General features: G+C 43.6%; 1 protein-coding gene across 2 annotated transcripts in view; it reads right to left on the bottom strand.

The window, feature by feature from the left end:
- Nucleotides 1-22,901, bottom strand: part of XYLB (xylulokinase) — a 153,537-nt gene that overhangs the window by 4,816 nt on the left and 125,820 nt on the right. For both annotated transcript variants that reach the window (XM_081346545.1, XM_081346546.1), the window contains exons 17-18: nucleotides 22,181-22,268; nucleotides 19,235-19,329 (exon numbers count right to left, since the gene is read on the bottom strand). In XM_081346545.1, coding sequence (XP_081202671.1) covers nucleotides 19,235-19,329; nucleotides 22,181-22,268 — 183 coding nt within the window. The remainder of the gene's footprint in view (nucleotides 1-19,234; nucleotides 19,330-22,180; nucleotides 22,269-22,901) is intronic.

Raw genomic sequence — 22,901 nt, 5'->3', positions numbered from 1 at the left:
TTGTTGTTATAATTTTAAATTGTTCTTACATTTTATTTTTACTGTCTTGTAAGCCTCCCAGAGTCGCTCTGGATAGTGAGATGGGCAACACATAAATTTAATAATACATAAATAAATAAAAAGTCAGGCATGAGCAGATGACAACCAATCTGAGATTAGAAGACAAGAAGGTAAACTTTTTGGGAGGTCCGGATTTGTACCCTGGTTGCTTTGAGACTCAATGTTATTGACAGCTTTCAAGGTGGAAAGTCCAATTAGGGCAGGGGTGTCAAACTCAATTTCACTGAGGGCCACATCAGCATTGCGGTTGTTGTGCTTCAGGGTCAGCCTGTGGGTTCGGCAGTTGGGTCGGACGACTCAGAGGAGGAGGAGGAGGGTGTTGAAGAGCTTGCTGATGATGGCCTTGAGGCTCCGCAGAGCCCTCAGCCAGGCCCCTCCCACCTGGTCACGATGGAGACCCAGCTGTGTGAGCCTGACAGCGTGGATGAAGATGACCCACAGCTGGCCCTGTTCAAGGACGTCCGACGCAGGAGGCAGTCAATCAGGAGTAAACAGAGGAAGGCAATGGGGCACCTCGGAAGGAGGCAGAGAGAAGCCACGCCCTGAACTGTATAAAAGGGGAATGCGTGGGAGGGCTGGTTTGCTGAAGGCAACCGCTTGAATAGTTCCTGTTTCATAGCTCCTGTTTCATGGTTGGTGTCTTGTTTTGCTCTGTTTTATGTTAATAAATTTGGCAGGCTTTATTCCAGCCTCTTGCCGTTTGTAAAGGGGTTGTCCCTGCTTTTTCTGCAGGGCCGGTAGCAGGCTGATACAGAACAGTGGTTGCCCTAGAGTGCGCGGGTGGGCATGGCCAGCTCTACATCGTTCGCGTCAAGGGTGCCTATGGGGGCCTGGGCGTGGCCTACTGGGTGGCCGTGGCTAGAGTGCGTGGGTGGGCATGGCCAGCTCTACATCGTTCGCGTCAAGGGTGCCTATGGGGGCCTGGACAGGAGTGGGACAGATCTCAGGGTCTCTGGCAGAAGGAGGGTTTCTGGGCCAGGGCCAAGGCAGTGGGGGCCATTCCCTCCCTGTTTCCAGGATGGCTTCGCGGGCCACATGAAACCACTTCGCGGGCCGGATCCGGCCCCCGGGCCTTGTGTTTCACATGTCTGAATTAGGGTGATCAGGATGTTTGCAGCTGATGTTGACCTGCAGGTGGCTAAAAATGTTCACTATAATATGAAAACTACTTTTGTCAATGCTGCAACAACCCTCAACAAGTTTCCAGCTACAAATTCAAAGTTCTGGTTTTAACCTATCAATGTACCATAGCTTGACATCTACATGTCTGGAGATCACCTGCTTCAAATAGAACAGACCAGATCAGATTGGCCAGAATGGGATGCTGAAATTCCCTGTAAATCAAAGGGAGATCTTAAACTTGATATTTTTCATGATATTTCTACTTTATTTTTATACCTTTTCTCTCAAAATCTGAATGATGCTTACCAAAGTAACCCTGTGGAGAGATGGATTATTTTGTGCAGCTTTGAAGAATGAAGGAGGAGGAAGCAATTGAATTATGTCTGTGTCAAGGGTGAAGAAGATTTGAATGTTTCTATGGTTAACTCTTTTTTTGCTATTGTACAGGATTTATAGTCAAACTCCTTAAACTACCAGGAGTCTTTGGAGACTGATGTAAATGATGTAAAATAAATACAAGCATAATGTAGTGTCTATGGAGATTCTCAATTAGCCAGGTCATGGTTGTCCCACAGCTGTTTTTCAAAGGTAACTTGTCTTTCTTGGTTCTTTCTGTTCTGAGAAGCTTCTTGGATAAGAAGCTAAACATTTTCAAGGAAAAAACCCAACCAAGTCCAGTTGCCTTTTGAAAAACACCTTTGGGACAGATTAAGAGTGGGGGGACATATGGATTTTAACTCATCTTAAATTTATGAATTAGAACTGGGACATAAATCTCATACAGGCAGTCCTTAATTTACCACCATTTTGTTTAATGTCCACTTGAAGTTACAAGGCATTGAAAAAAGTGACTTAAAACTGGTCCTTCTATTTACAACCATTGCAGCATCCCCATGGTTATGTGTTCAAAATCTGTGCTCTTGGCAACCAGCATATACTTGCAACGGTGGCAGGATCCCTGGTTCTTATGATCACCATTTACGGCCTTCCCAACAAGCAAAGTCAGTGAGGGAAGCCAGATTTGCCTAATGATCTCCTGATTCACTTAACAACCGAAGTGATTCACTTAATAACCATGGCAAAAATGGTTGTAAAATTGGGTGCCACTCACTCAACAATGGTCTTGCTTAACAAGACAAGTCCTGGTCCCAACTGTGGTTATAAGTCAAGGACTACATGTAATGAATAAATGAATGCTCCCCCAACTCAGAAAACTAGGCTTTCATGGAGACCTGCAGTTAGACAATGCAACAAGGAGACTTTTTTCTCACCGGAAAGGGAGTCTCATACAAATAGTGGCCCTCAAACTCCTTAGCACCTACTCCATGTCCAGCAGGCCAAGTCCAGAATTTGGCCTCGATAACAAGAGATGTGTTTAGCTGTAGCTATGCTCTAGGGCTGGGGGTCAAGGGTGGTGGGTGGTCTCTTGCTGGAAAAGGCAGCAAACTCAGCTTGACTTTTGCCAAGACAAATAAGACCGGCGGCAAAGTATTTTGTACATTAACAGGGAAGATAAAATATTTCCACTGGCCTTATATTAGCAATTATTTTACAGCTCCATTTTAATGCTTAACTCAGTCAGTTTCTATGGAGATGCAAGCATTGGACTTTCGCTTTGGTCTCCTTGCTTGTGCATCAGCCACTTATTACAGTGAGACACATTATGGTGGCAAAGGACTTTAAGCTAAGCACAGAGTCTGAAGATGATGGCCAGCTTCTGGGTAACCCTTTGGTGAAATGCATTGCCGTCCCACTCACTGTGACTTGAAAGCTCTTCAGACTGCGTCTGTTTCCCCCCCCCCCAACTCATCTACTCCAGCACTTTGCAAAAAATCCCATCAGGCCCAGCTCAAAACTCAGAAACAGAAGGAAAAACTTCTGCAACAAGCAGAGAAGAATCCTACTTGTTGTATAAATGGAAGGCAGTCCTTGACTTACAACCACTCGATTACAAGTAACTTGAAGTAACCATGTTGCTGGGAAAAAAAAACGTCATTTACAAAAGGTTCTCACACTTAGGATCCTCTCAGCTTCCACATGGTCATGTGATTGAAATCTGGGCACTTGGCAACCAACAGGTATTTATGACAGTTGCAGCATCCCAGGGACACGTAATTTCCATTTGTGACCTTCTGACAAGCAAAGTCAATTGGGGAAGCTGGATTTGCTGAGTAAGTGCACGACTGACTTAATAACTTTGGTGGCTGACTTGACAGCCATGGCAAAAAAGGTTGTAAAATTGGATGTGACTCACTTAAGGACTGCCTTGCTTAGTAATGCAAGCCCCAATTGTGGTCCTGAGTGAGGGCTACATATAGTGCAAGCTGAGCTATGAGTGGGAAGCCAACAGAGCAAAGGGTCACAATGAATGTCTTGGGCAGAGTCCAGAGCTGTGGTGGCGCAGTGGCTAGAAAGGAGTATTGCAGGCAAACTCTGCCCACAGCCAGGGGTTCGATACTGATCGGCTCAAGTTTGATTCAGCCTTCTATCCTTCCAAGGTCGGTTAAATAAGGACCCAGATTATTGAGGGCTATAGGCTGATTCTGTAAACCACTTAAAGAGGGCTATAAAATCACTGTGAAACAATATATAAAGTCTAAGTGCTGTTGCTATCTTGGTGTAAGCTAGAGGTGGTAATTTTAGGTTTCCTTCACACGTGGTGACTCCCAAACGGTTTTCGGGATTTTTCTGGGCATCACTTGCAACAAGATGAGATGCTGGGGAGGATCCACACGGATAATCCAAAAGGTTAACATGGCAGCCACAAATGAGCATTTACAAATGTGCCCCATAGACAGGGCATTGACTGCACAGTTATATGCTTTTTGGATCCTCCCCACTCTGCACAGGCTTGCCAGATCCCTTCCTAGGATCTGCATCTTCCTACTTTCTGAATTCTGGAGTGACTGATGTTGTATCCCCCCCCCCCGATGAAATATTTTCTTCTAAGGCAGGTAATTAGGTTGCCACCAACTGTTTGGAAAAAAAATACAGATGACAATCTAGATGAGGCAAAACAGGAGATCCCTATTCCAATAACACCAGTTTTTTCCTTTTTCCTCAGGTCTATTAGGTTAAGAAGGGACACGGTGGCTCAGTGGGTTAGGACGCTGAGCTTGTCAATCAGATGGTCAGCAGTTTGGCAGGTCGAATCCCGAGTGCCGCATAGCAGAGTGAGCGCCTGTTACTCGTCCCAGCTTCTGCCAACCTAGCAGTTCGAAAGCACATAAAAATGCAAGTAGAAAAATAGGGACCACTCCGGTGGGAAGGTAACAGCGTTCCGTGTGCCTTTGGCGTCTAGTCATGCCGTCCACATGACCACGGAGACGTCCTCGGACAAGCGCTGGCTCTTCGGCTTTGAAACGGAGATGAGCACCGGCCCCTAGAGTCGGAAACGACTACCACGCATGTGCGGGGGGAACCTTTACCTTTACCTATTAGGTTAAGTGTTTCTGGAAAATGTCATACCTAATATTTTAGAGAGAAAAGGGAAGGGGGAAAAAAGAAGGAAGAAAGGAAGACAAAGAGATGAAGGAAGGAAGGAAGGAAGGAAGGAAGGAAGGAAGGAAGGAAGGAAGGAAGGAAGGAAGGAAGGAAGGAAGGAAGGAAGGAAGGAAGGAAGGAAGGAAGGAAGGAAGGAAGGAAGGAAGAGAAAAACTAGAGAATGGAAACTTCAGGCCATAGAAACCTAAACAAAAGCATCACGGAAAACACATAGTCACAGTCCTGCAACTCCTAAACTTTCCTTGGCAACTTTAATGCACTGAGTTCATTCTTCCCAAGCCTTTTTGTCATGTAGGGACTGAGTCCCTTGACCCAATCAGACAAAAACAGTTGACGAAAGGACTTGTTTGTCTGACTTTTGACCAAGACAGTCCAGAATCAGAAACAATGCTCAATTTCACTGCTTCTGAATCCTATTCTCTGCTACCCAATTGGGGGGGGGGGAAGCAGGGAGGGTGCTTATATTTCTGCAGACAGTGACCCAGCTGGTCACTCACTTAAGAGTCATCATTTAGCCTACAGACTCTGGGGGTCACATTCCTCCAAACACAATTGCTGACAAGAGATAACACGTTTTTCTGCCAAGTTGTGGTGAGAAAAGTAAGTAAAATGTAGCAGAGGGCCAGAAAAGTAAAGTGCAGAAGGAAAAAAGAGGAAGTTTGAGGGGCTGCCCCAAAGAAGAGGGAGTCAAGCTATTCTCTAAAGCGCCTGAAGGCAGGACAAGAAGCAACGGATGGAAACTAACCGAGGAGAGAAGCAACCTGGAACTAAGGAGAAACTTCCTGACAGTGAGAACAATCAGCCAGCGGAAACAACTTGCCTGAAGAAGCTGAGGGTGCTTCATCACTGGAGGCTTTTAAGGAGAGACTGGACAGCCACTTGTCTGAAATGGTATAGGGTCTCCTGCTTGAGCAGTGGGTTGGGCTAGAAGACCTCCAAGGTCCCTTCCAACTATGATGTTCTATGTTTTAAGTACAGGTAGTCCTTGAATTACCACAATTGGGATCAGAAATTTTGTTACTAACCAAGCTGTTTGCTGAGTGACTCGTTCCTGATATTACTACCCTTTTTCCCCAGGGTTGTTAAGCAAATCAATGCAGTTGTTAAGTGAAACACATGGTCGTTAAGTGAATCTGGCTTCCCCCCATTGACTTTGCTTATCAGAAATCGGGTGGAGAGGTCGCAAATGGCATTCAAATGGTCCCAGGATACTAAAACTGTCATAAATACATGACATTTGACAAGCACCTGAGTTTTGTTCATGTGCCCATAGGGATGCTGCAATGGTCATAAGTGTGAGGACTGGATGTAAGTTACTTTTTCACCGCTCTCACCAGTCACTAAATGAATGGTTGTTGGTTGAAGATTGCCTGTATCAGCCCTACAAGGTAGCTGTATAAGTGAGACGGGCAGTTACGTAAATTTGATAAATAGATAAACCAATGTCCCATAAAGATCAGTACTGTTTTTACTCTTAATAGCTGTAGTAACAGAATCTTGAAAATCTGAATCTATTTCTTCCTTCCTCTCCTTATCGTGTGTGAATTATGGAGAGGTTTGTCGGAGACATTTTTTTTAAGGTTCTTCCTTAGTCCCACCTCAAGCCCACTTATTTTAAGCCCTGCATTGAGAGTAGCTTTTTATCCTGTCAGTTAAGACCTTTCTGTCTTCACATTACAGGGACAGATAGGGAAAGATGCAGGGATGGGAGTAGGGGTAAGGAAAGGACAAGAAAACAGAAAGGGATAGGAAAAAAAGAGGGGGGGAGAAGAGGAGGAGGAAGGATGGGACGGAGGGAGGGAGGGAGGAAAGGAGGAAGGAAGGAAGGAAGGAAGGAAGGAAGGAAGGAAGGAAGGAAGGAAGGAAGGAATCTTTCACCAGGTGACAAAACTAGTGGACCAGAGGAATGCTGTAGATATAATTTACTTGGACTTCAGTAAGGCATTTGATAAAGTAGATCACAACCTACTACTTGATAAGATAGAAAAATGTGGGTTACATAGCATCACCACCAGATGGATTCGTAGCTGGCTGACAGGCCGTACTCAGCGTGTGGTCCTCAATGGAACCGCATCTACATGGAAGGAAGTGTGTAGTGGGGTGCCCCAGGGCTCTGTTCTGGGCCCAGTGCTCTTCAACATCTTCATTAATGATTTGGATGAGGGGATAGATGGGGAACTCATCAAATTTGTAGACGACACCAAGCTGGCAGGAATAGCCAATACTCCAGAAGATAGGCTTAAGATACAGGAGGATCTGGACAGACTCGAACACTGGGCACTATCTAACAAAATGAAATTCAATGGTGAAAAAAGTAAGGTTCTACATTTAGGCAGAAAAAATCAAATACATAGGTATAGTATAGGTGGTACCTTGCTCAATAGTAGTAATTATGAGAGGGATCTCGGAGTCCTAGTGGACAATCACTTCAATATGAGCCAGCAGTGTGCTGCAGCTGCCAAAAAAGCCAACACAGTGCTAGGCTGCATTAACAGAGGGATAGAATCAAGATCACGTGAAGTACTAATACCACTTTACAATGCTTTGGTAAGGCCACACCTGGAATACTGCATCCAGTTTTGGTAACCACGATGTAAAATAGATGTCGAGACTCTAGAAAGAGTGCAGAGAAGAGCAACAAAGATGATTGGGGGACTGGAGGCTAAAACATATAGGGAACGGTTGCTGGAATTGGGTATGTGATGGTGTATGACAGGAGAAAAAGGAGGAGGAGGAGGAGGAGGAGGAGGAGGAGGAGGAGGAGAAAGAGTAATAGCAGAAGAAGTCAGAGGAGTAAAAGAGAAACAGGAGGAAGAAAAGGAGGAAGAGGAGAAAGAGAAGGAGAAAAAGAGAAGGAAAAAGAGGGAGAGCAGAAGAAGGAAGAGAAGGAAAAAAATAGAATAAAAAGAAGGGGGAAAGGAGGAAGAGAAGGAAAAAAAGAGAAGGGAAGGGAACAAACACATCCCTCACTCCCCAGAAATCAAAAAAATAAAGACATCGCAGGAAATCCTGGCCTCATTTGCACACAAGACATGACTATATCCACTTTGCATCATTAGCCACCAATGTCCTTGCGCAATTTCTCAACGGGTCTGTGTCTCTTAATCACCAAAATTGTCCACCACCCCCCAAGATAAAGAAAAGCAGAAGAGAGGGAAGCTGACTTCCATAAAACTGAGACCCAGAAGACAAAAAAAAAATATCTCTTAAGTTCTTGACTACCCTAACAAACCTTCACATCCTCCCAGCCAAGTAGAACATCTTATTTTCCTTGGATATATATATGTTGCAACCAGCAAACTACCGAACAAGCACTTATGGTTACATTAGGAGCATCAATATGTCAGGCAAAAATAGCTCTTTTATTTACTGAAATATCTACAGTCAAGCCTCACTAATTCTCACTTTGATTATCTGCAGCCTTGATAAAGTCAGCTTGCTCTCTTCCAGCTGAGATTTAATAGAACGGCCTCCCCTATAGCTGAAAGGAAAATTTGCTGCCAAAATTGCAAGCGCTGTGTTCCTTCTTGGCTGCAAATCTTATTAGTAGCATTATTGTTTTTTTACAACTGAAAAGGGGGGGGGGGAAAGAGAGGGAGAAGGAACCTTATTATGACGCCTTTATATATGGGCATACTCAGAGAAACAGGGGTGAACCACTGGGTTTTAAATTAAAAGTGTCAGATGAAAAGAACAGCTACATTTAAGGCTGCAGTGTTTTTGACTTTTATTGGATTTGACTGCTTTAACGTGCTAATTTGCAAAATTCAAGCATCTGTTGCAATGGATACCCCAGCCATTAGCATGAATAACTGACGCTTGCCTTTGGTTTCAAATCCATGCTAGCGTGGAAAGAAAATAAAGCATTTCTTTGCTGGTGTTAAATCTTATCTAAATGTTCACCTCTTCCTAGCACCCTGGCAAGGTGCCTTGGGAGCAGGGTTCGAAACAACCCCACGGGCGCCAGCAATCACTTGATCAAAGCCCCGCCCTTTTTTAACATGCATTGAGGCAGGTAAAAAGGGGGTGGGTCTCTGAACACAGAGCTGCCACTGTCATTTTGATGGTTTTTGACCTCCCCAGAGCTTAGAAGCCCCTGACTCTCTAAATTCCTTTAAATATCAAACCAACTTTTTAGCTCCCAAATCCTGAAATATGGCAAGTTGCTTCCTGCGTTGATTTCCTTTTTAAATCTTAAGTTGGTTCCTATACAGAAAGCTAAGGCATGATAGGATTAAGGGGTCCTTGGTACTCGCCAAGCTTGCTTCTTTCTTGCAGACATTTCATTACCCCACTAGGTAACATCATCAGTGCTTTGGGTAATGAAACGAAGTAAACAGCCAAGCTCAGAGAGCATTAAGATCCCCTCATTTCAACCCTCGACTACAAATAGCCATAGCAATAGTACTTGGACTTATATACCGCTTCACAGTGCTTTACAGCCCTGAGTGGTTTACAGAGTCAGCCTATTTGCCCACAACAATCCGGGTCCTCGTTTTACTAACCTGGGAAGGAGGGAAGGCTGAGTCAACCTCAAGCCAATCAGTTTGCCTGCAATACTGCATTCAAACCACTAAGCCACCACGGTTTTTCTCCAAATATTCTCCGTGTTTTAATTTATTTGTTTGTTTGTTCAATTTCTATGGCTGCCCATATCAGTCAATGATGAGATTGCCAAAAGAGAAAATTTGGCTGACTGCTTGAGTTTGAGTTGATTAACTGCTTATCAACTGCAATAAATAAAAACAAATTCTTTAGGAGCACAAGTTGGAATTTAAAGCCTTACCTTGCATCACTGCAGAAAAGCAAAACAATAAGTTTTGCCATTGCTTTGCTCTGCAGAACATTTCATTCAGCAGTTGACCAACATCTTCAGATGGTCAGTAATGGTATTTCAGACTTGCAAGATTGATGGTAGTACAGGCAAGAAGTGCGCTCTAGAAGTACTAGCTCTAACCTGATTGTAAGGTTACAATAACACAATATTGCAAGTCTGAAAGTACACTTCTCCCCCCTTTACAGCCTGAGAAACTAGGCAGGGTTTCTTCTGAGATGTGATGGCCCCATTCCTTCTGTGGGCTCAGCTGCCTCTTATCTGACTATTGTCTTGTCCAGGGATCCCCAACGCCTGGTCCGTGGACCAGTGCTAGGCTGCAGCATGCCAGCAACACCCCATCCGCAAGATGCAGGCAGCACACAAAATCATGCCCCCTCCCCTCCGATCCACGAAAAACCTCTCTCCACGGAACCGGTCCCTGCTGCCCAAAAGGTTGGGGGCCTCTGTTCTAGTCTGTAGTTCTTCCTCCTATCTCCCGAGGTCATTCCTACATACCATTATAGATACAGGTAGTCCTTGACTTACGACCACAGTTGAACCCCCCCCAAAACCCACAGCAGCTAATGACAGATTTCCCACAGTGTGTTGCATCATAAACTACAATGGTTGAGTTCAGTCAATCAATGAGAATAGAGTTGGAAGGGATCTTGGAGGTCTTCTAGTCCAACCCCCTGCTCAAGCAGGAGACCTTACACCAGACATGTCAAACACAAGGCCCGGGGGCCGGATCCAGCCCGCGAAGTGGTTTCATGTGGCCCGCGAAGCCATCCTGGAAACAGTGAGGGAACGGCCCCCTCTGCCTTGGCCCTGGCCCAGAGACCCTCCTTCTGCCAGAGACCCTCAGATCTGTCCCACTCCTGCCCAGGCCCCCATAGGCACCCTTGATGCAAACGATGTAGAGCTGGCCACGCCCACCCAGTAGGCCACGCCCACCCAGGCCACATCTACCCAGCCCCCTGAGGGCAACCGCAATGCTGATGCGGCCCTCAATGAAATTGAGTTGGACACCCCTGCCTTACACCATTTCAGAGAGGTGGCGTTCTTTTCTCAAAAACGTCCAGTCATGAAGCACCCACAACTTCTGGAGGCAGGTTGTTCCACTGGTTAATTGTTCTCACTGTCAGGAAGCTTCTACTTAGTTCCAGGTTGCTTCTCTCCTTGATGAGTTTCCATCCGTTGCTTCTTGTCCTGCCTTCGGGCGCATTAGAAAATAAGTTGAACCCCTCTTCTTACTTCATATGTGCTAAGTCAAAACCACTGCATTATGGCCTAATGCCATATGTTCCATTACGTAGCTTAAAATTCAATATTCGAATCCAGGAAGAAGGTAGTCAATTGATCATTTATACCATCTGAGGGGAAAAATAGAGCCGGACTGTGAAACCTTTACATGGGGAAACTTGGAATAGGAAGGGATGTCCCAATCATGGGAGCTATTCATCAGTGGAAAAACCTGTCTCCTGCAATTATCAATGCCCATCACTGAAGGTTTTAAATCAAAAGTATGGAGAGATACGAGGACCTTGAGGGGAACTAGATTAAAAGGTCTCCAAGGTCCCGCTTCTATGATTCTGTGAAAATATGAAAAATTACTTCCAGGTGTGAGGGATGCATCTACATCCTCGACTTATGGCTACAGCTGAACCAGATATTTGCACTGCTAAGCAAGGCAGCTCTTCAGTGAATTTTGCCCCATTTTACGAACTTTTTTGCCAGCTGCTAAATGAATCACTGCAGTTGTTAAGTAAATCTGGCTTCCCCCATTGATTTTGTTTGTCAAAGTCCAGCTGGGAAATAGTGATCATGTGACCCTGGGACATGCCAGATTGCCAAATGCCTGAATTTTGATCACATGACCTTGGGGATGCTGCCATGGTCATTAGTGTGAAAGCTAGTCATAACTCACTTTTTTCAATGCTGCTGTAATCTCAAACAGTCACTACACAAATGGTTGTATATCAAAGAACACCTGTACTCATTTGCTGAGTTCTTCAATGACTCAAAGGTGAAGACTAAGCATACCTAAAATGAACGAGAAGGAAGGAAGGGCAGGAATTTAAAGCTTTCGCCCTACTCACATTTCCCGTTAGCCAAGTTGGCATTCACATCTGAAGAAACAAGAAAATTATTGTGCTTGTTAAAAGTTGTTAGGCCATTTTGTAGGGCCTGCGACTTGTGTGAATCTGTACGTACGTGCACCTTTTGGCTTAATTAACCAACAAGCCAAGCATCTCCAGTTTTAATAGATTGCTAAACTACTCCAGCATTTTAATGTGGCCATAATGGCTTCTGACTGTCTGTTAGCACATACTTAAATAAATAAATCTCCCGAGTTATTTCAGTCATGCCCACTGTTCTGGATTAATCTTCCTTTTCAAAAAGAAATACTTCCAAATCTTCCTTTATCTCCTCTCAATGGTGGTGGGGGGGGGGCGCGAGGAGGGAAGCACCAAGAGTGATAACTTCAACAGATTTCCTGGAACAAAATGCAGAAAACTTCATGGGCTCAGCTGCTCATTCCAACCTCGCCTAGATGGATAATGAGCAAAAGTTAATTACCATCGGATGGCCTTTTTAACACCCTATTCATTTGCAGCTGAGGGGAAGAAGGATCAGCTGCTTCGGGCCAGCTCTTCCAAACCTACATCATCGTCATCATGATAAATGTGGGCCTTCAGCAAGAATCCCAGTCACAAAAGACAGGAATCTCCTTCTAGCTTAGTTAGTAAAAATTCTCCGTGGCTTTATATCTGTGATGGGAGACAGTTCCTCAACCATTTGATTTCCACATGTTGCTTCTCTTCCTGGGACTAAGACCTAGAGCTAGATACCACCTCCCACTCCTCTCATAGCAAGACAAAGACTAGAGAACTGTTTTGGTCATACACCATTCTGTCTAGAAGATCAGCTGGTGATGGGCACATGCAGATGAGTTGCAAGCTGGTAAGATCCACCTGGCAGATGCTAGGGAGATAGCACAAAAGAGACCAGAGGGAAAGGAATACGGCCTGCAAGCGTGTTAGAAACTTCCTGCTCCAATCTCACAATCAAGAGTTGCTTGCTTGTAGTTATACTCAGACTCAGGGGTGTCAAACTGTCGGCCCATGGGCCGGCTGCATCATGCCGAAACCGTGTCCATCCCATTGCCGGCAATGGAAAAAAAGTTATGATACGTTGACACCCCTGCTCAAACTGTTGGAAGAATATAACCCATTATCAGACTACTCCATTACCAAGAGAAGTGATAGATGGAAACTCTTAGGAAATTCTGTCTACTGTCTACTCACTGCAGAATGAAAGCAGGAGAAGGTGATGTAAAAACTGAACAGGTTTAACTCAAGGTTCAAGGTCGACTCAGCCTTCCATCCTTCCGTGGTTGGTAAAATGAGGACCCAGATTGTCGGGGAGCAATAGGCTGATTCTGTAAACTGCTTAGAGAGAGCTTATATCCCCTGTGAAGTGGTATATAAGTCTAAGTGCTCTTGTTATTGCTATTTTATACAGTATGGATTTATTTTGGATGTATAGCTATTGCTGGAATTCTTTCATTATTGGCGGTCCCCAACTTACAACCATTCATTTAATGACCACTCAAAGTTACAACGGCAGCAAAAAAAAAGTGGCTTGTGACTATTTTTCACACAACCGTTGCAGCATTCCCACGTTCATATGATCAAAATTCAGATGCTTGGCAACTGGTATGTATTTATTATTATTGAGCTGTCCCAAGGTTATGCGACCTTCTGATAAGCAAAGTCAATGGGGAAGTCAGATTCACTTTACAACTGTGTTGCTAATTTAACAACTGCAGTCATTCACTAGTGGCAAAAAAGGTTGTAAAACGGGGCATCTTGCACAGCCATGGAAAATTTGGGTTCAGTTGTTGTAAACTGAGGACTACCTGTATAGTTTCTTCTTTTTTTTTCTGCTTATCAAAAGTTCCTGGACCTTTGTTCATTATTTCCAAACAAGCCTGTTGGGGATAAGTTGATAGACCAGGAATGCAGTGTATGTAGCAAATTGTATTAGAAGAATGACATGTTGCTGTGATGATCAAGTAATTAACAAGTCTAAGAGGATGTGCTCCTTCAGAATTGCACAACGGTTGTGGGCCCTACAAAGCAGAACAAATTAAGAAAGTGATGGCTATGTAGGTCAGGACTATTTTTATTGTAACAGCTACAGTAACAGAATCTCAAAAGATTGAATGTGTTCCCCCCCCTTCCTTTCAGTTATTTTTGTGTAGAGGGGGGCTTCTCTGAAATGGTTTTTCAAGTTTTTTTTTCTTGGTCCAAGCTCTGCCCCCTCTTATCTGACCATTGTCTTGGTAGTCCTTCACGGCCATTCCCCCTGTCCTACACAGCAGCACGTGAGTCACCTAGCAAAAGGTCTGATATTTTTGTACAGTGGTACCCTCGTTACCCATCATTAATTGGTTCCGGGAGTTGCAATGGGTACTAAAAATGATGAGCAGAAAACACACTTTTCCCATAAGGAATAATAATAATAATAATAATAATAATAATAATAATAATAATAATAATAATAATAATAATAATAATAATAATAATAATAATAATAATAATAATAATAATAATAATAATAATTTTATTTATATACCGCCCTTCTCCCGAAGGACTCAGGGCGGTGAACAGGGCAGATGTATAAAAAATACAAAAATACAAAAGTTAAAAGAAAATTAAACATATGCCCAACTAAAAACAGTAAATACATATATTAAAAATGACAAAAACCACCCAAAAAAGGCGACCGTCCTTTTTTGCGACCTTCTGTCCGGCAAAGCCAATGGGGGAGCCGGATTCGCCTGACTCACCACAACGGCAGCAATTCGCTTAACCACGCTGGCGAGAAAGGTCGTCAAAGGGGGAGCAGCTCGCTAACCGACTGCCTCACTTAGCGACAGAAAGATGGGGCTCAATGATGGTCATAACGCGGGGACTAGAATGTAGTGAGTCACAAGGCAGCTGACGACAAGTTCTACCTTGTGTGTTGAGTACCAAACAAACAACGAGTACCGGGATAAAATGTTTGCGTCAAAATGTGTTGAATACCAAATTCTATGAGTTTCAAAACAGTTGGAATGTCAAGGTACCAGTGTATGTGCAAAGTACAGGTGATCCTTAACTTATAACAGTTCATTTAGCGACTGTTCAAAGTTACACAGAACTGAAAAAAAGAAGACCATTTTCACACGGCCGTGGCAGCATCCCCATGGTCACATGACCAAAATTCAGACACTTGGCAAATGGCTCCCATTTATGACGGTTGCAGTGTCCCGGAGGTCATGTGATCGTGTTTTGCAACCTTCTGACAAGCAAAGTCAACGTGGAATCCAGATTCATTTAACAACCATGTTACTAATTTAACAACTGCACTGATTCACTTAACAAGTTTGGCAAGAAATGTCGTAAAAAGGGGCAAATTTCACTTAACGAATGTCTCACTCAGCAACAGAAATTTTGGGTTCAGAAATGGTGTGGTCCTAAATCGAGGATTAACTGTTTTGATTTCAGAGATCGAACATTCAAGGGGGAATCTAGAAGGTACAGGTAATCATCTGCCTACAACCAGTTGCTTAGCAACTATTCAAAGTTACAACAGGCTCCAAAAAAGGTACTTATGATCCAGAATTCTAATAGCCCCCCCTCCTCCTGGTCATGTGATCCCATTTTGGATCCTTGGCAGCCCAACTTGCATTTACAACCATTTGCAGCATCCCACAGTCACATGACCACAATGGGTGGTTGTTTTCTGCTGGAAACTAGCTTTTACTTCCAGCTTCCAGCAAAAAAAAAAAAACCCATTGTGGGCAATGCATTCGCATAATGAGTGCAGGATTCATTTAACAACCATTGCTAAAAAGATCATAAAGTTGGTGTGGTGATATGATGATCTGTTTAACAACCGGCACAACTTGCAGCCATAATTTCGAGCACAGTTTTGGTTGCAAGTTAAGGACTACCTGCAGAGTATAACTATTTATAGTAAACCACGTTGAGACTTTGGTGATCAGCTATGTTAAAAAGTTAAACAAATAACTTGGTGGAGCAGTGGGCTAATGCCTCCTTCAGTAACACCAGCTGCCTGCAATTAGTGCAGGTTCGAGTCCCACCAGGCTCAAGGTTGACTCAGCCTTCCATCCTTCCGAGGTAGGTAAAATGAGGACCCAGATTGTTGGGGGCAATTAAGCTGACTTTGTAATAATGCCGCTTGGGGGGTGTATGAAAGCCCTAATAAGCAGGCATATACATAGAATGAAGGCTACTGCTAAGCTTGTAAGCCGCCCTGAGTCTTCGGAGAAGGGCGGGATATAAATGGAATTAAAATAAAAAAAATAAAAATAAAATAAATGTTCTTAGCAGCAATTTTAGTGAGTATATCCGTGACACCCCAGAAATTCACATAGAGGCCTGTTTAAAGTTATTTATATCCCTAGCCATGGTCCAAATGGATATTAGAGACAAAGCTGGCTCAGTACCAAGATCCAGTTTTCATTCCAGGATTGATGGCGAATCATCATTTGATTTAAAAAACTATGTTCCTTATACAGGAAGATCTCAACTTATGATCACAATTGGGACCAAAATTTCTGTTGCTAAGCAAGTGGTTGCTCCCAATTTTTTGACCTTTTTTGCGGCAGTTGTTAAACGAGTCACTGCAGTTGGTAAGTGCATCACATGATTGTTAAGCAAATCTGGTTTCTCCCATTGGCTTTGCTTGTCGGAAGCTGGCTGGGAAGGTCACAAGTGGTGATCACGTAACCCTGGGATACTGCAAATAATTTTAAATACACGCTGGTTGCCAAGTGCCTGAATCTTGATCACGTGACCATGGGGATGCTGTAACAGTTGGAAGTGTGAGCATCTGTTATAAGTCATTTTTTCCCCGTGCCATTCAAATGGTCACTAAATGAATGGTTGTATGTTGAGGATTACCAATTATCTACACCAATCTGGAGGCCTCCTACAGGCACTGCTGAATGTCAAGGACTGCAGAAATTGTCTCTGTGTAACTTGATGCCATCCAGAAATAACACTTTTCCATAAATTAATTCTACCCATTCAAAAACAAGAACAAAAAAAACCCAGTCAGCTATGAGGTGGGGGGACAAAACTTACATGGATGTATATAAACAAATACAAACCCATGTAAATTCTGCCTTTTGAAGGTTATTTATATGAAAGTGTCTTTTTGCATTTCTTTTCTTGCTGAAAACACCTATTTTACCCTGAAAGCAAACTGGAGGGGCTCTGATCAAGACAACACTTCACACAGTTATTTTACAGAGAAGACAGCACTTAACCTCTGGTCGACTTTGAGGTTTATAAAAAGAACCATCACTTAAATGAAAGCTGCTAAACTCAACAGAACGGAATCAGATAGACAAGGAGATGCAGCCTGTTAAAAACAGAACTAAACTGACTCATCAGATTATAAACTTCCCTTGCAGTTTTCTGGATTATTGGCAAACTCTCTGGCTTCTGCCACTGTGATGCTCATGGAGGAATCCATAAAGCCAGCAGGCAAAATATACAGATTTCTATCACAGGAAAATGAGGGGGGCTACGGAGACACAGTGGGGGGACATTGAAAGTTGTCTTCTCCATGACACAGGAAGACCAGGATTGACATTTTACCATCAAGCTAAGTAGAGACACAGCACAAGGAAGACAGGCATATGGATAGCCCAAGGGTTTGTCCAATGTAATTTGATATTCCAACCACATCCCTGAGAAGTTCATCCAGATGCACAATGGCAGACACACAAAAAATGCCCGTCTGCATTAATCTCTCCTTCAGCTAGGCAGTCAGAATTCACTGCTGGCTTGGAGTTCTACAGCACATGTATAACTCAAGTAGTAAGCTTGGGACAGTGCATTCATAATACATCATAAAATGAGGTTGGGATTCACCAGGAAATACATTTTTGTGGGAAAGTTGCTTCTTCAATGAATGCTCTAAAATAGGGGTCTTCAAACTTGGTCCTTTTATGACTTGTAGACTTCAACTCCCAGAATTCCTCAGCTAGAATTCTGGGACTTGAAGTCCACAAGTCATAAAAGGGCCAAGTTTGAAGACTCCTGCTCTAAAATATAGGTAAGCAGCCTGATGGCTCCTAGATGTTTTAAATATATGCCTCACCCAATCTGTCCAGCAGCAGGGGATTGCATAGTTCAAAACATCTGGAGGGCATCCTGTTGCCTGCCTCAACCCTAAAAAATATGTATCATGTACGTATACACCACAATGCACTCACTTTTCATTTGTTCTGTCTTCTCATAGCTCCCATCTTCATGCCGGGGATGGGGCGGGGGCAGGGGCAGGGGCGGTTTTGGGGCCCTTGGTCTCAAAAAAGGTTCGCCATCACTGTCCTAGCTGTTCCTCAGAAGGACTCAAAAGCTTCCAAATTCATTACAAATGAACAATTGCCATAATACTTACAGGTAGTCCTTGATGTTTGGCCACTGTTGGGACCAGAATTTCCATGGCTAAGCAAGGCGGTTGTTAAGTGAGGAGTCCATGGTGCTCTCTGAGCTTGATGGTTTTCTTGCAGATGTTTCATTACCAACAACCATCATTGGTTGTTAAATGAGTCATGCTCAATATTATGAGCTTTTCAGCCACAGTTGTTAAGTGACTCACCAAAGCTCTTAAGCGAATCACGCTGTCCTTAAGAAAAATTGGCTTCTCCCATTGACTTCCTTGAAGGTTGCCACTGGGGATCACATGATCCTGGGACACTGCAGCCATCCTAAATACATGCCAGTTGCCAAGCAACTAAATTTTGATCAAGCGACTCTCGGGATGCTGTCCCAGTCTTAAGAGTGGTCACTAGACACAAGTTGTTTTTTTCCAGTGCTGTTGTAATTTCAAATGGTCATTAAATGAACGGTCAAATGCCTATGGTCAGCCAGGCCAGGGTTGTCCCAAAGGTGCTTTTTCAAGAGGCAACTGGACTTTCGCTGTTTTTCCTTGAAGACGCTTCGCTTCTCATCCAAGAGGAGAAATTGAGAATGATGAGAAGCGGAACACCTACAAGGGAAAAACAAAGGAAGTCCAGTTGCCTCTTGAAAAAGCACCTTTGGGATAAATTAATTAATTAATTAATTAATAATTTTATTTGTTATACCGCCCTTCTCCCGAGGGACTCAGGGCGGTGAACAGGGCAAACATATAAAAATACAAAGGTACAAAAGTTAAAAAAGAATTAAACACAATGCCCAAACTAAAACAATAAATAGATATATTAAAAACAACAATAAAATCCCAACCCATCCCCCATCAGGCCAGGCCGGCTTGTTCAAATAAGTGAGTCTTCAGATCGCGTCGGAAGGAGCGAAGGTCGGGCGCCATCCGGAGCTCGACCGGTAACCGATTCCATAGCTCCGGGGCGCCCACAGAGAAGGCCCTCCCCCTGGGGGACACCAGATGACATTCTCTGACCGGTGGCACCCTGAGGAGGCCCTCTCTGTGGGAACGCACAGGGCGGAGGGAAGTTGATGCCAGCAGCAGGTGATCCCTGAGGTACTCCGGACCCATGCCATGTAGGGCCTTGAACACCATTACCAGTACCTTGAATCTCACTCGGAAGACAACTGAATGGTTGTAAGTCAAGGACTACCTGCGTGACCATTGCAATTTCAAAGCAAACAGGACCAAGGGAAAAAGAAATAAAGGCCACTTGCTCACCTGACTTGCGCCAGCAGCTGGAGTAGCAGCTAATCGGGGGCCCGGTGCTGATTTCACAACATCGTTCAAGGACAGTCCTGTCTCTGCCACCAGTCCTACCCAGAAGATCAATGAGGAGAAACAAGATGAGGGATTGTCTGAACTGCTTGGCAGACATACACATTGCATTGATCTTCCCCAGACGGGTCAGTCCTCAGAAGTGAAGGATAAAGTGCAAAGATTTTATTTTCAAATGCAGGGATCTAGGCATGTGGGGTCTCAGAGATCACATCTGGGTCAATAATTCAATTTGTCCCACGGAGGGTAAAGCTGGACACATAGTTGCAAGTTCAACAATATCAGTGATGGCTGAAGAATGATGATAAGGCAGCCAGGGGAAGCGGAATGATAAAGAAGGAATAAATTGAAGGTCCAGACCCGTGTTTTTTTTTCTTTTAAAAAGGAGCATCACGAAGGGAAAACTTTAATTCAGCCTTATAAACAAGGCCACAGGCCAGGATTCAGGATCTGATCCGGAGGATTAGCCCTATTAGTGTACCCATTCAAACACACTCATACAACTTGTCTTGTGGTACATCCAAGTCTAAGAAAACTACTTTGGGAGGGTTGGGTTTTTCCTCACCAAAGTCTAGGCCACGGTTTTTCAAACTTTACGTGACCCTTGGGAATTCTGGGAAAACACAGGGCTCTCCCACAAAGGTTGATTTAGCATTAGCAGCTACAATCGTATCTTTTTATAAGCCTGGTTACCAGAAATGTATTGCTCTGAGAAACAATCACCATTTTAAAAAATGCACAGATAAGGTCCTATTTAAAAACACCCGCCTTCATCGTTGTATAGCTGTGGTTATCTCAGCTTCCCCAACATAGCAGCCTCATCCTTCATACATAGGCTGCCCATCAGTGGATGAAGACTAGGAGTGATAGATTCATGGAGGCGCACGGCCAACTTAAGCAGAAAAGGCCATGGGGGAAAGGCTAGCATTTTTTTCCCTGTAAGGGGCCCTCCTAATAAACCACCTACATTTCTCTGATTCCTCTCACTTTGCAAAACAGGTAGACCTCAACTTACGACCACAACTGAGCCCAAAATTTGTGTTGCTGAGTGAGACATTTGTTGAGTGGGTTTTGCCCCACTTTCACCACCTTTTTTGCCACCGTTGTTAAGTGAATCACTGCAGCTGTTAAGCTAGTAACACGTTTGTTAAGTGAGTCTGGCTTCCCCCATTGACTTTGCTTGTCAGAAGGTCGCAAAAGGGGATGACGTGACCCTGAGACACTGCAACTGTCATAAATATGAGACAATTGCCAAGCGTCTGAATTTTAATCACATGAGCACGGGGATGCTACAGTGGCCGTTAAGTGTGAAAAATGGTCATAAGTCACTTATTTCAGTGCTGTTGTAATGTTGAACACTCACTAGACCAGGGGTAGGCAACCTTGGCTCTTTTATGACTTGTGGACTTCAACTCCCAGAATTCCTGAGCCAGCATGGCAACCTCTCCATTTCCCCTCAGCATGGCTGGCTCAGGAATTCTGGGAGTTGAAGTCCACGAGTCATAAAAGAGCCAAGGTTGCCTACCCCTGCTCTAGATGAATCGTTTCAAGTCAAGGACTACCTGTATGGATCATACCAATAGGAGTGGGATGTGCAAAAATCTGGAATGTAGAACTGGGGTGCTAGCAAACCAAGGCTGAAGGTTAGGGAGACAAGATGGCCCAATGAAAGGGGGGGTGGAAACCCAGCCCACTGACCTTCTGCCTTACTCCAAACTTCTCTTGCTGGTTTACTGGGTGATTTTTTAAGGGAGGCGAGAGCCAGGAATCAATGCTAGCCATGAAACATCATGACAGTCTTTCATGAGTTGTGGTGGTGCAGTGGTTAGAATGCGGTATTGCAGGCAAACTGCCCAAACTCTGGAGTTCAATCCTGAGGAAGCTCAAGGTTGACTGAGCCTTCCATCCTTCTGATATCATTAAAATGAGGACCCATATTGTTGTGGGCAATAGGCTGAAATTGTGAATCCCTCAGAGAGTGCTGCAAAGCACTGTGGGAAAGTATACAAAGTCTAAGTGCTATTGCTACTGCTGTGAGAAGGTCCCAACTCCAAAATGAAAAATCTTGAATGGAATAAGTGATGGTTAGCCTTAATTGTTTTATTATTTTATTTGAGGGGGAGGGGATGCTGATTATATCTAGAGACACAATCGTTTTTTTGTTTTTATGCTTCTGACTCATTGTAAGGCACCCTGAGTTGTTTTGTTTTGTGAGTTGGGCTTGAAGTATCAATGAAATAAATAGCCTAAGAAAGCCAACCAATAAGTAAATAAATCCGGTGAAGATAACTACCAGAGCAGAAGATGAAACACCGTTTATAGCCTAAAGATTCTTCCTTGAGGATTAAATTTGATCAGGGCAAGGCATCCTGATCCAAGTGGCCATTACAGCATGCAAGAAGACCAATGTATGCTTGAGACCCATCTAAGGGGCACAAGGTAATCCTCGACTTACGACCAACAATTCAGACTGTAAATTCCATCACTAAACCAGGTGGCTATTAGGCGAGTCATGCCAGATCTTATGACCTTTTTCGCTGGGATCATTAAATGAATCACCATGGTTGTTAATTGAACCTCATGGCTGTTAAATGAATCCAACTTCATTGACTTTGCTTGTTGGAAGCTGGCTGAGAATGTGGAAAATAGCAGTCACGTGACCCTGGGACACGACAACTGTCTTGAATACATGCTGGTTGCCCAGCATCTGAATTTTGATCATGTGATCATGGAAATGCTGTGACAATTGTAAGTGTGAAGACCACTTGTAAGTCACTTTTTTCAGTTATGTATAATTGTTGTAATGGTTGCTAAACAACTGGTCATAAGTTGGGAGTCTACCTGTACTGCCGGGTGCCCCATGCTTAGAAAGTCTTCTGGTTGACTTACCATGAATGGCCCTGTAAGCAGAACCCAAACAGGCTGAATTAGCAGTGTCAATTGTGTACACTGGAACACTAAAGACGTCCGACAGGATCTGAAAAGAAAAAGAAAAAAGATCTGTCATTTTGTTTTGGGAAACAAAATCATTGTGCAGTTTGCTTCTGTGGTCAAGACAGACAGACAAGATTTACAGCCAAAGCAGATCTGATGCTAGGAATCACCACTGGGAAATTAATTAAAAAGTAGCTTGAGGCATCTTTTGGAAAGAGAGATGGATCAACAGCAAAAAGTAACAGGTAATAGTTAAGGTTAAGGTTAAAGTTGGTGGACAAAGCTCTGGAGACTTAGGTTGAAATCCACCCTCAACCATGGAACGTTACTAGATGTAGAAGCACATAGAGATAACTTTGATAAGAGAATGGATGAATCATTATAGAAAAAAACATGGCTACTCAGGCCTGGGGAAATGAAAAGAAACAGTATCTCAAAAATAAAATTTTCTTGTTTCTCTTTGGTATAACACAAGTAGAGAGGAACTCATGTAGGCTTTCAAGATTCTTTTACTAGACTGTACAACAATAAAGTAAATTCATCTGATCTTCCAGTGACTATTTCCTGGCCTAGCTCAAAGACCAACACAAAGTGACTTTAGGCTGCTCTTTCTCAGCCTGCCTCAAAGGTCTTTGTGGTTGGGATAAAATGATGGGAAACCTTCAGATAAACATCC

The sequence above is a fragment of the Vipera berus genome, assembly GCF_964194415.1.
Source record: "Vipera berus genome assembly, chromosome: Z".
NCBI lineage: Eukaryota > Metazoa > Chordata > Lepidosauria > Squamata > Viperidae > Vipera > Vipera berus.
Note: the sequence above shows the minus strand (reverse complement) of the source record. Positions and strands in the feature narration are given on the sequence as shown.